This window comes from Centropristis striata, chromosome 5 (assembly GCF_030273125.1).
Source record: "Centropristis striata isolate RG_2023a ecotype Rhode Island chromosome 5, C.striata_1.0, whole genome shotgun sequence".
In the NCBI taxonomy this organism is placed as follows: Eukaryota; Metazoa; Chordata; class Actinopteri; order Perciformes; family Serranidae; genus Centropristis; species Centropristis striata.
The window spans coordinates 28,390,553-28,405,991 of NC_081521.1; the positions used below are offsets into that span (position 1 = coordinate 28,390,553).

Sequence of the window (15,439 nt, forward strand, 5' to 3'; positions counted from 1 at the left end):
TAATTCTTACTTACCGTAAATGTGTCATTACTTTCCATCATGTTGTCACACCTAATGTTAAATTGCTCTTGCAGCCAGTTGCTAGCTGCAGCGTTTTTACCAACAAGATCTCAAATCTAAACAACAGTATGGACCGTTAATACCACACATAACGACACATTGTCAAAATGAGCGTTTCACAGCTCACCATACAGCGAAATATTCTAAAAAAATAGCACATACGTCATTTTACATATACGTACAGTAAAGGTAAATGTGAGTCGTATTTTTCTGCCTGTACATACGCGCTAAAGTGTTTAGTCACTTGAATCAAAAATATGAGAAAATGGAAGTCGGATTGAAAAAAATATAGAAGGTCCCTGGAAGCAAATCATTTTTGTTGTCATGTACCTGAAGATCACACATCTATCTAAAGATAGTGTTTTCTTGTCAAAAATGACCTACTGTAATAAACATTTATTTTTTATTTGAAAGGCCCAAATTTAGGTTATAATATATATTTTTTGCAATCAACTTTTTAAATTTACATTATTCCCCCATACTGAGACCAATGAGACAAACACAATTGTTTAATACTTCTAGATAACATTACAGTTAAATTATTGTTAGGTGACGTTTTCTGTCCATGCAATCATTTTATCTAAGACACTTTTCATTGTCTTTGCACTGGTGTGTGAATAATCCTGACCCAGTGTAAATGCTGCTCTCCTCGGTGTTGCTCTCATTTATTAGCGCTAATAATACCAGTGTATCAAATTTAACAAGATAATTATTTATTGATTCAAATGCTAACTGAGCATAGTAACTTTAAAATTAGCATGTCATTCGATTTGACAAACGCATACAGAACCCAGTTTGAATTAATATTCAAATCTTTTTTATTTTGTGCTGTTGTCACCCAGATCGATGCCCCCTTCCCTCGGACTCGCTCCAAGAAACTCCCCTATAGCACAAGCCTGTGTTGTTTTACATTTTATTAATAGCAACATCAGAGTACTAAATGTACAGAGGACGAATCCAATGAGAATCGCATTTACAGTGCTTGCAAATACAGAGCTTAGTAGTACAAGAGTAACCAAATCAAAGTCACCTGGAAATCGAAACGTTTACCAATAACTACAAAAGGAAGAGATGTGGTTCATAAGACACAAAATAAAAGTTATACAACATTTAGCCGTCACAGAGACAGACTGGAGTCCCTTTTGTGGAGGTGTGTTGTGTGTGTATGTGTGTCTGTATATACTATAGTCATAGGTCTTATACAAAAGTTAACAGAGGTACTCATTGATATATTAAACACAAATATAAAAAGTTTTTAAGAGTCACAAAGTACAAACTCTTCATTTTTATGGCGACAACACAACTCGATTCCTTCATGGTAGATATGGATTGTGATTGTAAGTCAGCTTCGATGAACAGACCACTGTGTGCCCACATGTGAAAACACCCTCCCACACCCCAAAAAAAAGGGAAATAAAGTCCTATACAACTTCCTCACCCCTAGAAAATGAAACTGTTTGGATGATTTGTTTTTTTTGGACACTTGCGTCCATTCTGATTTTAGATTTTTCTCTCTCCGTGTCACTCAATCCAGGCCTACACTTTGTTCTGAAACCGTTCGGAGGCCCTCTATGCTAATCGGATGCCGCAGCGGCAGATTTGGGTCACGCAGCTAGTCTCTATCTAGCAGGGGGATTATGGGAGAATTGAGATGTTGCAAACAAAGTGTTGCTTTTCCTTTTTTTTGTTCAAGTCTTTGACTGTATTGATGCGCACTGACAGTGACAGTGCCTTAGCTCTTGTGAATAGAAAAGTAAAAACATGACCCGAGAGGAGAGTCGGAGCCCTCTCTGCTTTACAGTAAGCGCACAGTACGTGATTTTTTTTTCTGGTATGATGAGGAGAAGCGGAGTGAGGAGCTACAGTTTTCTGACAGATAAAAAAAAATGGATTCAGTAAGATACATATCGGTTTATAAAGATAAACTTTCTCTAAGTTTTCAGATAGAATATTTTCGTCTTTCCGCCAAGTCTCACCGAGCAACCAGCTATCGATCATTATTTTAAATGAAAATCACTGCCACGTCAGCATCGGCGGAGGCTGTGAAACATCTTTCTGCGCTCACCCGAAGGCCGTGATTAAAAAGAGTCGATACATTGATTCCTCTCCTCTCGTGAAAGCTTCCGATGATATTGAAAAAAAGCAAACAAACCTCAGCCTTGGAGATGTTCAACCAACGTCTAATTCACACATGTCAATAAGTTCCACTCTGTATGTCTGACATGCAAACAGGAGTCACAGTCCCTGCAAACGAGTGTGCGCCACATCCTTCATGTTGACAGGGAAACCCTTGTTGATTGATAGCTTGTTTGTGCTGAAGGGAGCAGAGGTTTCATGGGCTGCTGGAGAGACAGAAACGGGAGCCTCAAAATATTCATACGTTGTGAAAAAGGCATGTCAAGTCTTTGGTGTCTGTTTAAGACTTTTTCTACAAGCCCCCACCTCCCTCCCTCCCTTTCTTCCTATCCCCCCTTTCCTTCGCCTGCATTGCTCTCAGATAATGTTTCCTGAATCAAATCTGACCAGCGGAGTGGAGTCATTTTCCTCCCTCTTAGCTATAATACACAGCGCTCATCAGCTATCCTGAAATATAAACTGAAAAGGCAAGAAAGCAGTAAGGCATTTCCTTACATATCAGTTTGATTTCAGACAGAGGTAAAGAGGAGGAAGGGTGATGTATGCCCATGTCACCACATATCCTCTTTCAAATATATAGCCGATCATAGCTGCGAGTTATATTTGTCCTCGTCTAAAAAGGTCAGCAGGCAGCTCCCTGTGGTTTTAATGAGAGATGCTACCAATGCAAACAAGCTTTCCGAACTGAAGCCATCTCTAGAAACCCTTTTCCCCACCGTATGAAACCGAAATAAATTCTAAATGTCAATAGTCCAATCATCTCATTTTGTAGGTTTCAATGAATGAGAAATCAGACCCACACAATCATTATTAGCATGGGGTAAAATTTCAACCATTTTCTGTCGGGTCACATTGACCAATTATCAGGTCCAGAACCAGTACAGTACCTTTTGAGACAAATGGTTGTGTTATAGTTGTGGATGTAATAGGGAACTAGTTCATGATGCTTCAGCAGCAGCTCTCACAAATCTCCAGTGTGTAAGCTGAAAGGATAATTCAGGTTTAGTCAAACTTGGATTTTCTTACCACATTTTGGCTATCATTGCTGTCAGTAAACATAACATTGTGGACACCGGAAACACAAATGCCACAAAGAATGGAACACAGTGACATTGCTTCGATAAAGTCCAACAAGGCACAAGCAGGTCAGATTGTAAACAAAAGTCTGTAAAATGTTTTAAATATCCACCACAGTTTACGGACTTTAATGCAGAGGTGTGGACTCAAGTCACATGACTTGGACTCAACGACTTAAGTCTTGAGTGTCATAAATTTGATGACTTTTGACTCGACTGAACAAAATACCCCCAAAAAACTTGCAACTCAACTTGGACCTTAACACCAATGACTCATTTTTCAAGAAGTGTGCCGCAAAGTAACTAATTTCCGTTCATTTCATAAATCTACTAAATCCTAAATCTTAACACTGTTCACTCCCAGCACATTGAAATCCTCTTTTTTTGAACCAATTTGACAGCATCCAGTCAGGTAGTGCAGGAGAGAACCATAAAGAACATACATTACAAATCATGATATACTATGTTGTCAAAATGGTTTTAAACTTGGTGAAAAGCAGACTCAAAATCCAAAGTTTAGGACCTGACTTGGAACTTGAGGGCAATGTTTTGAGACTCATGAGACAATAACTCGGTCCCACCTCTGCTTCAAAGATTAACTTTGACTAGCCGTGCTTGCCGTAGTTGTGTATGTACACAGTTTTGCGCTTGTGTTTGACCCCGTTGAACTTCATGTTAGCGATGTCGCCATGTTTACAGATCTCTGCAACCTACTTTGTCTATACACTATGGTCAAAACTGATCTGGCTGTCACTTTGGCTAACACGGCATATTCTAAAGTTTCACTGGTCTGACGGACCTAACAGTTGAAAGAAGGGATCCGTCGTTCACCCCAACCAAGTTCCTTTTGTTCCTTAGCCGAACCACATTGTAACCAAGCATGGTCACACCATCAAAAACAATTCTTCTTCAGTAGTCACAAGACTCCAGTGCAGGTTTTTTGAACTATTGGGTCATTTGAATAATGACCAGTCCCCCCATGAGCATAGTGGCCCTTATAATGCTCTATAATCTTCACCATATACACAATCCTCATTTAGTGTGTTAGCATGCTCGTCAACAGATCACCAAAGTCATTGGATATCTCTTCTTCATGACAACACATCAAATAGATAATTTTCAGTATGACGGACCAACAGCTAGCTCATATGTTAAAATAAACCAGAATTATCCTTTGGAAAATTTGATGAATGAAAACAGCTTCCCACATCATTGTGCGTAGCTCTGATCTTGGCATTTCTTTCCTTTCACCCTCCTTTATTTAAATGTCTTTCCCTGATTTTTTCAGATGCTCATAAATGCTAATTAGTATGTGGCAAATTTTCGTGACAAATGAATGCAAACCAGTCTAGATCAAGTTTAGTTGGTTTCTTGGCAGCTACTGTTGGATTTATACTGTATTTTTTTTTTTTTTTTTTAATTAATGTGATGAAGCGAACAGAAAATCATTGGTTTCCCAGCCAAACATGAACACAGCAGAACCCAAGATATGATCACAACACGTCTTCGGTACTTTGAGACACTCCACCTGGAAATCCCCTCCCAAATTTCTGAACTATTGCAGCGTCTACTGAAGTATTATACTGGTTAGCTAAAGATATAATACAAGTACTGCTTGAAAGTGCAGGTAGGAAGCTTGGCACAAGGTTAGTTTTGTGTTTTAAAAGAAATACTGTAGTTACACATGTAAACAAAGACACTATCCCCGACCTAGCTGAAACCTTCCCAAAAACGGGAGAGGTCCTGAAAAATAGAACACACCTGTACACAAATAGAAGCAAATATATAGAAAATACATTTACACGTGTATAATATACAGTAAGTTTTTCTTAACCCTCTATTAAGATAACACTCTTCATTCAAAAAAATATATGTTATGTCAAAGAAGCAACTCCGCAGCCTGACACACACACGTGAGGCTGAATTGGTATGGGTCATTCATGAGAGTGGTTGTGAATGGGCAAAAGCAGGAGTTTTTGCACCACAGTGTTTATCCCAGGCCGTCTCGGCACCTCCTGAATGGCTCACACTTACAGAAACTGATCTCTTCTGGGACAACCTGTTTGCTTGAATCCATTAAGGAAGTTGAGCACAAGCCCGAAAAAGCGAATTACTGGAGATCCACTGTTGACACGCAATAAAACCCACCGTTTTTAAATCTGTACATATTGCTGTCTGCAGCCAAAAAAAAAACGTTTACAATTATAGAATTGTGCTTTGTACAAACCCACAGCACAATAAAAGGTAGATTCACAGGTGGCTTCCTCAAAAGCTTTGTAGCACAAAGGTAATCTGTCTTTCAGAGCTTGATAATAAAATTATTGGGGCTAGAAAGCTCTCGGGAGAGCTTTGCTTTCCTTCCTGACCATGGAGTTCCCTCACCTTGACATAAGAGATAGTTTAAAGCAATTTGGCAGCGGCTGATTGGCTTGTCATAATCCCCTTTACTTCAACAATACACTGACGGAGTGTTGTGGGTCTTTGAAAGAACTAAATTAAACTCTTCTTTCTCATAAGTCCATATCTGTATTTTCGCTCTGCTTCCTTTGGCACAAATTAAAAAACAATCTATTTGTGCACAAGCCCTCAAACTTCCTGGCTGTGATAGCTGAAATTTTGATATGCTAGAAATATTGTCCTCAAGTATTGAGTAGGTCTGGCTCTGGAGAGAGCTTACTAACCCCTTTCTACACATTCCGAGCAGGGGATTTCTCCCAAACACATGATCATTCTGATCCTGAGGGACACTTTGTTCACAGCTTCTTCATTTCTAGTTGAAAAAAAATGGAGGATCATTTTATGTTCCACATTCAAAAAATTGGTTCTTTTTGACTTTCTGACTTTTTAGGTTTCAAAACTAATTTATCAAAAGTGAATCTGGGAGTTGCGTGGGGATAATCGTTTGCTATCCGTGGAGGGATTAATTTTTCAATCTCTTTCCTATTTATGCAAATTATCACATGAATGATTTGAATTTGAAGCTCAAATTGAATCAATTCCACCCTTTTAGCGTTGGACATTTAAATCATAACCAATTCGAACAATTTTTTCCCAAACAGCTGCTGAAACTGAGACTAACATAAAGTGTGCAAGAGAACTAGACAGACCTGAGGCAGTATGAATGTCCTGTCCAGCTCCGTGCAGTCTGTTGAGGCTGCCCTCACTCAGTCAATTCATGAATGTGCTGCTGTGGGATTTTCGTTGCAGCAGAAAACCTTTTGTTTGTTTTTCCATTAAGCCAAATCAGGTACAGATCTTACATAATAAGCCTTTGGAGCGGGTGGGTGTTGGATTGGCTTGCACCAGGTGTATTCAGATGGTTCTCTTTGTTATAATCTGAGCTCAGGTGGGAGTATTTAATTAACAGTGCTGAATCCCAAGTGCTTCGGACTTCCACTGTTAGGGCTGTGGCAGACTCTACTGTGTAAAAAAATAGACACAACTATTCTGTTTTTAAAATGGGACCCTATAGAAACAATGTTTGGAAAATCACCTAAAGCATATCTTTCCCCCGCCGTCTTCTCTCTCTTCCCAAACTAAATAGACTAGTGCTTCATATAAATATCTTTTAGACTCTTTTGCAACACATTTCTTAAAACTATTTCAAAAACATATTCAAATACATTTGTAGCATTTTTTATCTTTCACATTTCTTTAAAAAAAAAAAAGAAGAAGAAAGAAAAACCAAAAAGTAAAACAATGTAGTTGGAGTTGATACAGGGATTATATAGCGCTCTTTGTTTTAGTCCATCAGTTGTTGTTGAAACTTCCTTCTATCCAGGTTGTGGCACATAGTGGCATTATTGGCACATTGTTCAGAAAAACAGTTCATCTTCCACCCACAGCAGCTCCTTGGGTTCCTTTGTTTGTTTGTTTTTTCCAAACGTCAAATGTTTTCCTTGAGACATCTGTGACGTCCACAGTTTTGTCCCACACATCCTGTAAATATACCTATATATATTCTATATCTAAATGACTGTACGTTCCTGGAAATATGGAGTGGCAGCGTTGTGGCTGCTCTGCTTGTCATCTCTAGAAAAATAAATATCTTCATCAGTGTCCAAAGAGTGATAACACTATTTTACAAAAGAAGCTGTTTTGTGTGTTTTTCTTGTTTCCAGTTGGATCCTGTAGGAGAAACAGAATCACAATTATCCTTCATTATGAAGCCAGCGCAGAATAAAACAATCACTGTAACACAGATGGGATTGGTTTCCAGCTCTGGCCTGAAAAATGTAATCCAATGCTGCTTTGTCTAAGCAGATGAAATAGAAATGCTGTATTTGAAAATCCCGACTGTAACATAAACTTAAACCCAAGGAATACGCTATGTTTGCTTTAGAATAATAAGGAATCTTTCGAGGCTGCAGCATCGGGGACATGCTGCGTAGAGCTGAGCGGACTGAGACTAATGTGTGTCCAGACAACGGCGAGGCGATGTCCTCTCACTACGATACCTGCAGGCGATCTATTCCTTTTAAAATCTGGGTCAATAGCAGACGTTACACCTCCCCCCGGGCTTCCTGCAACACTGTGGGGCCAGAGCATGTGTTTAACTTTCACGCTTTGAATTTCAAATGCAGGCCATACTGGCATATATTAACCATGCGTAAAAATATGTCACAAGTCAAGTGAAAGTGCTCCTTCACTCCTATTCCAAACGATACGCTCGTGTGGACATAAATATTAATGAAAGCGTGTCAGATATGAGCAGTGAAATCATTAATTGTGTGCATATAGCTTGTTAATACTCTTATATACATAATTAGTTTCTTATCTCAGCTAAAGACCTCTGATACTGCACCGAACTGGATTTCTCGACCCTTTTTTTAATCACTGCACAGAAGAATGAAAGGAGCATAATCATGTCACAACTGACAAACATATGCCAACTTCCCTTCTATTCCCAAAGTGGGGCAGCATCGCAACGGGGATCGAGATGACTAAGGCTCAGAAGGCGGTTTACAAGGGGACATCGTGGCGCGGTACCCACCGGAGCATGAATTCAGGAAGTCTCTTCCACCCACAGGAAGTGAACAAGGCCTTCAGCTCGTCAACAAGAGATCTCAAACCATTTCTCTGACACAAAGGCCACAGGAATCAGCTGTCTTTCAGTGGGGGAGGGCCTGTCGGATAAAGAGGTGACAGCGTTAGTACTCATGGATGGCAGTCTGTTTAGTTACATATTCATATTTCATCCGATCAGCATTATCAGCTTTGGTTGTCAATAGCTTTTAACCTGAATTGATTCTGAAGGGACATTATTGCTAAACAGGCATGTTGATGGATTTTCTCAGAATACAAACATTGTTTTACAAAGACTCATATATTCTCTAATAATCAATAAACTGATCCACTGGACACAGACGAACACAACAGACACTTCTGCATTATGGTGTTTCCTTAATAAATGTCATATTAGCTTTAAATATTTTTGATCCCCACTATGTTGTTTGCCACTGTTGTGGTCATTATGGCTGCAGTGTGGAATCTGCCATCCACTTGAGTTAGAACCATTTTTTAAACTATAGTTATGTTTATAGTTATTGTTCTTTGTCTGGAAAATCATTTTTAGAACATGGCAACCAGTTCTGGGCTTTTGGTTGCCATCAGTGGCAAATAGGCGTGTACCATATTGTGTCATTCATGATAATACCGCTATATTTTTGATATGATAAAATAAAAATGGATATTGGGATAATGGCAACATTCTTATTTCTTGACATGCTGACGTCAAATCATTGCAATTAAAACTTACAAAAGTAAAAGTACTCGATATGCAGAATGACCACATTTAGATTGTTTTATATATTGCATGAAATTATTTTTGATGCATTTATGTAAGGTAGGGCAAGTTTAACTACTTAATATACTTTTATGTGGTTTAATTTGTAAAATGTTTAATCACATTTTTATGTTAAATCTCGACCTGGCAACTAAATGTCGTGGAGTTAAAAGTACAATATTTGTCTTTAAAATGTAGTGGAGTAAAAGTTAAATAAATGGAAATATTCAAGTAGAAGTACCTCAAAATTGTACTTAAGTAAATGTACTTGTACTTCCATTTTGCACTTAAGAGTGTGTCTGTTGAGATTTGCACTTTACACTACAATTTAGATTGTTGTTTTTTTATTTTGTTGAGGGATCTGTGAAGAACATGACACCATCTGCAAAAACTATTATTTTGTTTCGCAGGAGTTGAGAATGGACATGTTAACAGATAACGAAGATAAAAATTCCATATTATTTAAAACACAAACTACAAAGAATGTTGTTGTGTTGCTGTATTCTTATATATCACATTTCCATTATAAAGCTGATGTTTGATTACAGCATAGTATCTTCATTACCCAACCCAACATGGCAACCACATTTTCAGTTTCAGCAACCAAAAGCTGTTGCTTGGTTGCTAATCTTGAAACCACCTACTAAAGTTAGTGTTGAGCCCTGGCAGAGATAATCAAACACTGAAAAAAAAAAATCTACATTAATCAGCAATGTTGTTGCTAAAATTGTAGCCACCGGTCCGTGACTTTAAATAAATAAACCCGGGCACTTTGGACTATTTACACCAGATGAATGATCCTATCCTCACTGCCAGCATAATGAATCTGTTACAGGGTTTGGATACACAGAGTAAGTGTGACCATCTTTGCTGGCCCTGCAGCTTAGATGACTGTTACTGTTATCCACTCAGACAGTAAACACTGCCAAAACTCCACCAAGCTTCTTATCACGCTACATATAAATGAAAGTTTAAGGTAAAATATGCCTGGTTTTCTATGTAAAACACACTTGCCTTGTCAGTTTCAATCACAAAGAGAGAGAGACACATCTTCACCCACAGAGAGAAGTGTTTTAAATTCAGTGAAATGCAAACACGCCAATGACTCACCAGTGTTACATCTTCCGCCTCCCTTTCGCTTTAAAGCAGCACGTATTAGCTGGGCTAGTAAACATGGATGAATTGTGTGCAGTTTGCTGATATCACATTACATGACTCCTGGGTGTTGAAGTTCACTTGCCAAAGTGTGAATATATATATTTATATATGTCTGCCATTTGAAATGCTGTCACAAAGATCAGTTGGAGAGAAAATGGAACTGTAAAGACTTTCCACCCCTGGTGCCTTACATCTATAAATTGACTAATTACACAACAACAACGAGAATCTCTGGTAGGTTTAGATTTTGTGTGCAGCTTGAGCATGCCGAGGCACACCGCTCAGCCAGGTGTCGGGCAGATGGACGAGGAATGAGGCGATGGTCGTCAGCATTAAAGGAAACCAATTTATCTGTGGCTTTGCTGAAAAACAAACATCTGACTGACGCTAATTGTGGTTCAGAGCAACAGCACGCACAGGGAGAAGAGTGTGAGGAAACCAAGCCTTTGATGAAGGAAAACGAAAGGGATGGGCGACAATTTAGATTTTCATATCATCCGATTGTGAATACTCTAGATCTGCTACTCTAATAAGCAATCTGAAATTCACTCTCACACGCGGGTTACATTAAAACACATAATGTACTCCCGTTCCAAAGAAGTTGGGACACTGAAGACGGAATGTGTCAAGTTCTTTGGAATTGGCCTTCCACTATTATCAATAAAACAGGATACACTGGTCTAGCTGTCCATTAGAGGTGGGGGAAAAATCCATACAGCCTAGTATCGCAATATTTTGCATGGCAATATTATATCGATTCATGGCTGCCAAGTATTGAAGTTTAGCGTTTCCACGGCCGGTGGGCTGTCAGTATTTTCGCCATTTTTAGAGATAGTGGTATCATATGAAACTAGAAGATCTAAGGAATCTATAGCTATTATGTAAGTCAGGATAGCGCTGCAAAGTTTGACTTTTTTTATGTTTCATTCAAAAAAATTCAGAGCAGTGAAGCTTAAAGTAGAGGAAAGTTTGAGAACATGCTGCAGTTGTTCGTCCATACGTGTTTGATATCAGTTCAGTTAAAACCTGGATTAATCTGGGTAGTCACATTGGACTGCTATTATATTGAACACTACTGTACATTGTGGAGAAATAAAAAGACTGAAGTGAGATGAATAGACTGAGAATTTTCACCTATTTAACAAACAATTCTAGTTCTAATTTAATTTTGTGGACACAAAATGCAGTTAAAGAGTTAAATCCTAATGTATTGTATCGCAATACTCACCATATCGCAAAATGCTTAAAATATTATTGTATCGTGACTCAAGTGTCTGAATAAAATTGTATTCTGGGGCCTCTGCTGATTCACACCTCTACTGTCCGGCCTGCTGCTTGGCATGACGTGAAGCTGTAAGTGCATTACTTTATGTCCAGTTGCTGACACTTGAGTGTTTGTGTATTCTGGCTGTTCAGCTCAGTTAATTTTCTCACATTCTTTATTACACTTAACATTTAAGCCTATACTTGTTCAACTCAAGCACTCACTCTTTCTTTAAGCAACTTTCTCATTAATCTCACAGTTGTTTACACATTTTTCTGTTCTGATTGCTACTTTAACTTTAACAATGGCTTCTCTCTCATTTCCATGCTCCCTCTTGCTTGGAGGGTCAAATGTTTAGCTTTTGCTCTGCCCACTTTAGTGAAAACTGTATGTAAAGCATGACCCTGCACCATGGAAACACAATCATTAGCTGCTGTTGTTAGCCAGTCCAATGCAGCCCAACCTAATGTATCTCCTGTTAGCTCCTGATTCCACCTCCCCGCTTCCCAAGGCTGAGTAACTGGGTGCTGATTAATGGGGCTCAGTGGGCCGACATTCCACACCATCAGAAACCTCTGTAAGTGCACAGCAGGGCTCGGATTCCAGAAATTATTTGCATCATCTTAGTTCTGATGGTAAGTTAAATATCTTGTTACAAATAGATATCTCGGCGTAGGACAAAGCAGTCATCAATCATGCCTTTTAATGTACTCTCTCCCACTCTCTGTTTGTCATCCCTTTAATGCTTTACAATTTAATGAGCAAGTTATTTGAGCATTTATCCCCTCATAAAACCACTATTATTAAGAAATAGACATTGATTTCTGAACCCAGTTTAAATTGATTTGGCTCTGCCATTCAGCATGGGGTTTCGTAATATCGCCATTAGACTCTAATAACATCAGTGGTAGTAACTGCAGTGGACAGAGACTTCACTTTGGAAGAGCATTACGGGGCTGTGGATTTCCAGCGCTGCCTGACTAAACAAATGTTCCAGTGTGCATCCACCTTGTGCTATAAACAGCCCTAGGCCGGCGTACCTGTTTCCGTTGTAAGCAGTCTTGTAGACAGGCGTCTGCTGGATCATCTCATCAGTGTAGATGGGCACGGCAGTCCGAACGCACTCATGTGAGCACTGCAGGCTGTCATTGTAGGCAGTGAATATGTCCACCTTGCTGGGCACCCGGGCTGGGGTGAAGTCTGTCAGGTTTTGGCAGCTTTCTTCCTGCTGGTGGATCTTGCGCTGATGGCTATTGTGGCGGCCATTTCCCGACTGCGCACAGCTACAAAAACACGCACCAAAGACAAGAAACAAACATAAAATCATACCTTGTACCCCGTATGGCTGACGTCTGTAAGTAAACAAGTAAAGGAATCTTTCCTACCAGTTTTTAAGGACGAGTGTTGTGATCAAGGCTGCGATAACCATAATGAGAGACACAGTGATTGTGATTATCTGGTGAACTGCCAAACCTGCAAAAAAAGACAATAAACACAAAAGAAGGGGGTTAAATTTGTGCTGGAAATGGTTTGGTCCCTGTTGCTTATACCACAGAGCCACACTCTTCAGTTACCTTTTGTTTTTTGTACTGTACAAACCTGCTGCACTCTGCAAAGTATCAAGGACACCTCACTTGAAAACTAGAGTATGACAACACAGAACAATTTTGCTCTTCAGTAAGCGTCGATGACACTGTCATCCATTGCTATTCATAATTTATGAGTAACATGAATTATTCCATTACAGTACAGCCAAATGTAATGGATAACCAAGTCCAAGTTTTCTCTAAGTACTTATAAAACTTATTATTCTGATGTCATTAGTCTCTAAAATACATCCTCAAACTGCAGACCCACACTCTGAGAGCTGGTGTGCCTTTTATCACCTCAATGTATCTGTGTAGATTTTGCCCTAAAGCTTTTTATTTAAACATTTAAGTGAGAGCAAATTGTTTGATATGGTATATCAAATGAAATATCTGATCAAAAGGTGGTCCTGACAGGTAGCACCGAAAAGGAAGGCGTGTTAATGTAGGGAAGAGGAACTTGGATACACATACACAAGTGTTAAAGCTGCTTTGATAGAGCAATATTCATGCTTTTCTCAATAGCTTCATAGAGTCAAAATTAAGACACTGTTTGTGTTACTTATACATTGAATTTATAACTGTTTCATACCAAAATAAAGAAACATATATTTGCCAACAGCTGTAGGAAATCAATGTTTACGTAAATCAAACAAAAAAGATTGTTGTTTTTTTTACAGCTACTTAAAGCTGCAATAATTGAGTTTTTGGCCACCTGGGGGCAGCAGAACAAACTGAAAACACAACATCTGACAAGTATAATCACCCCCAAAAACAGCGATATGTTGTGCTGACTGCGTTAGGAAACAGTTGCCTATTCACACCTCTAGTAAAAACGTTAACATATCTTTTATTTAGAGTAGTGTCTCTGTCTCTGGTGTTGGACTGAATCAGTATTTACTCTCTTTTTGGCCCGGTTTTGGCCCCTGCCAAAGACTGCAAAAAAGGAGTGAACATAGCCACCATGACGTCACCTGTTGGTTTGTTGACTGTGGTTTTAAAGGGTTTGGAATTTTGGTTGTTGGCATCTTGGTTTTTGCAGCCAGAAGTGACCATATCTGGAGGGAGGGTGGAGCTTGTGCAAGGATTCTATGTTGTCAGCTAACGCTACCTCAGTAGATAGCTAGGTTAGCAAGATGCATCCATAATTTAAAATAAACTTGAAATTTCTAGGTGACCAGTATCTTAAAATTTACTTTAATAAACTGAAAACACACAATGAAAGGGTCAAAGTTCTAAGACAAAAACAATCGGGTAGCACCTTGACAATGACAAACTATCCCAACCCTAAAGCGTATCCTGCTTAATCATCTATTTAAATCTAAATGTGACCAAACTTTACAAAATAAAACCTAATGGTGTCTTGAAGATCACTTGAAATTGATGATTGAGACCATATGCTGGGGAGGCAGCATCAGACACAGAGATGCAAGGCAGTTGGACAGACTGGTCTAAAGAGCTGGTTCTGTGGTTGGAGCCAGGTTGGACACACTGGAGGAGGTGGTGGAGAGATGCACTGTCAAGATGATCGAGACCATCTTGAAATACCCGGATCATCCGCTACACAAAACCTTTGTGGACCAAAAAAACAGCAGTGGACGGCTCCTCCCTCCCCGTTGCAGGATGGAGAGATTCAAAAGATCCTTCGCTCCTTCAGCCATCAGACTGTCTCATTCTTCCAGAGTTACCAGACTAACTGAATTTTCCCACTGGGATAAATAAAGTATTGATTGATTGATAAACTCAAGTGAGAAGTAGTGTCATTTTCCCATAGATTTGGAGTCACCCCCTGCTGGCCATTAGATAGAATGAGAATTGTGAAAAAGTTTTTCATTTTATCAAATGTAAAACATATTGAATGATGCTTGAAAGACTCATAGACACCATGCTACAACCTCAGAAAGTTAATTGCTTTCAGTATTTCTGTAGCAATGAGATAAGTATCTGAACCACAGATAATATCTGAACAGATAATATGTGACAGTGGGGAATAGTAACTCCAGCCAGGACTTCTCCACAGGTCACCAGCTTTGCTCTCTTCAAGTGCATAAAAAACAACTGTAATTCATAAAACACGATCTGCACTTGTCTGCCCCATTATAGAAAATCGTTGTTGGACAAATTAAAAGCCAATTACTAGCGATCAGAAGGACAGCAGAGAACTGCTGGTTGAGAAAATGACAACTTGCACAGACTGGATCCTCCATATTTTACAAGCACTGGTCAATAGAGAATAAGCTCTTTTAAGGACACTGATCTAGTTTGATTCAAAAATAAACCCACTGTCCTCTCTAAAGTCACAAGTCGAAGCAGAGCAATGAAAACAAAGTCATCATGATTCCACACGTTTGTGACAGGTATCCGGTGTACAGGA

General features: G+C 39.1%; 1 protein-coding gene across 1 annotated transcript in view; it reads right to left on the bottom strand.

The window, feature by feature from the left end:
* Positions 1 to 959: 959 nt before the first annotated feature.
* ajap1 (adherens junctions associated protein 1) overlaps positions 960 to 15,439 on the bottom strand; it is a 63,563-nt gene continuing 49,083 nt past the window's right edge. The window contains exons 3-6 of the mRNA XM_059332936.1: positions 12,865 to 12,952; positions 12,520 to 12,762; positions 8,266 to 8,398; positions 960 to 7,400 (exon numbers count right to left, since the gene is read on the bottom strand). Coding sequence (XP_059188919.1) covers positions 8,326 to 8,398; positions 12,520 to 12,762; positions 12,865 to 12,952 — 404 coding nt within the window. The 3' untranslated portion in view covers positions 960 to 7,400; positions 8,266 to 8,325. The remainder of the gene's footprint in view (positions 7,401 to 8,265; positions 8,399 to 12,519; positions 12,763 to 12,864; positions 12,953 to 15,439) is intronic.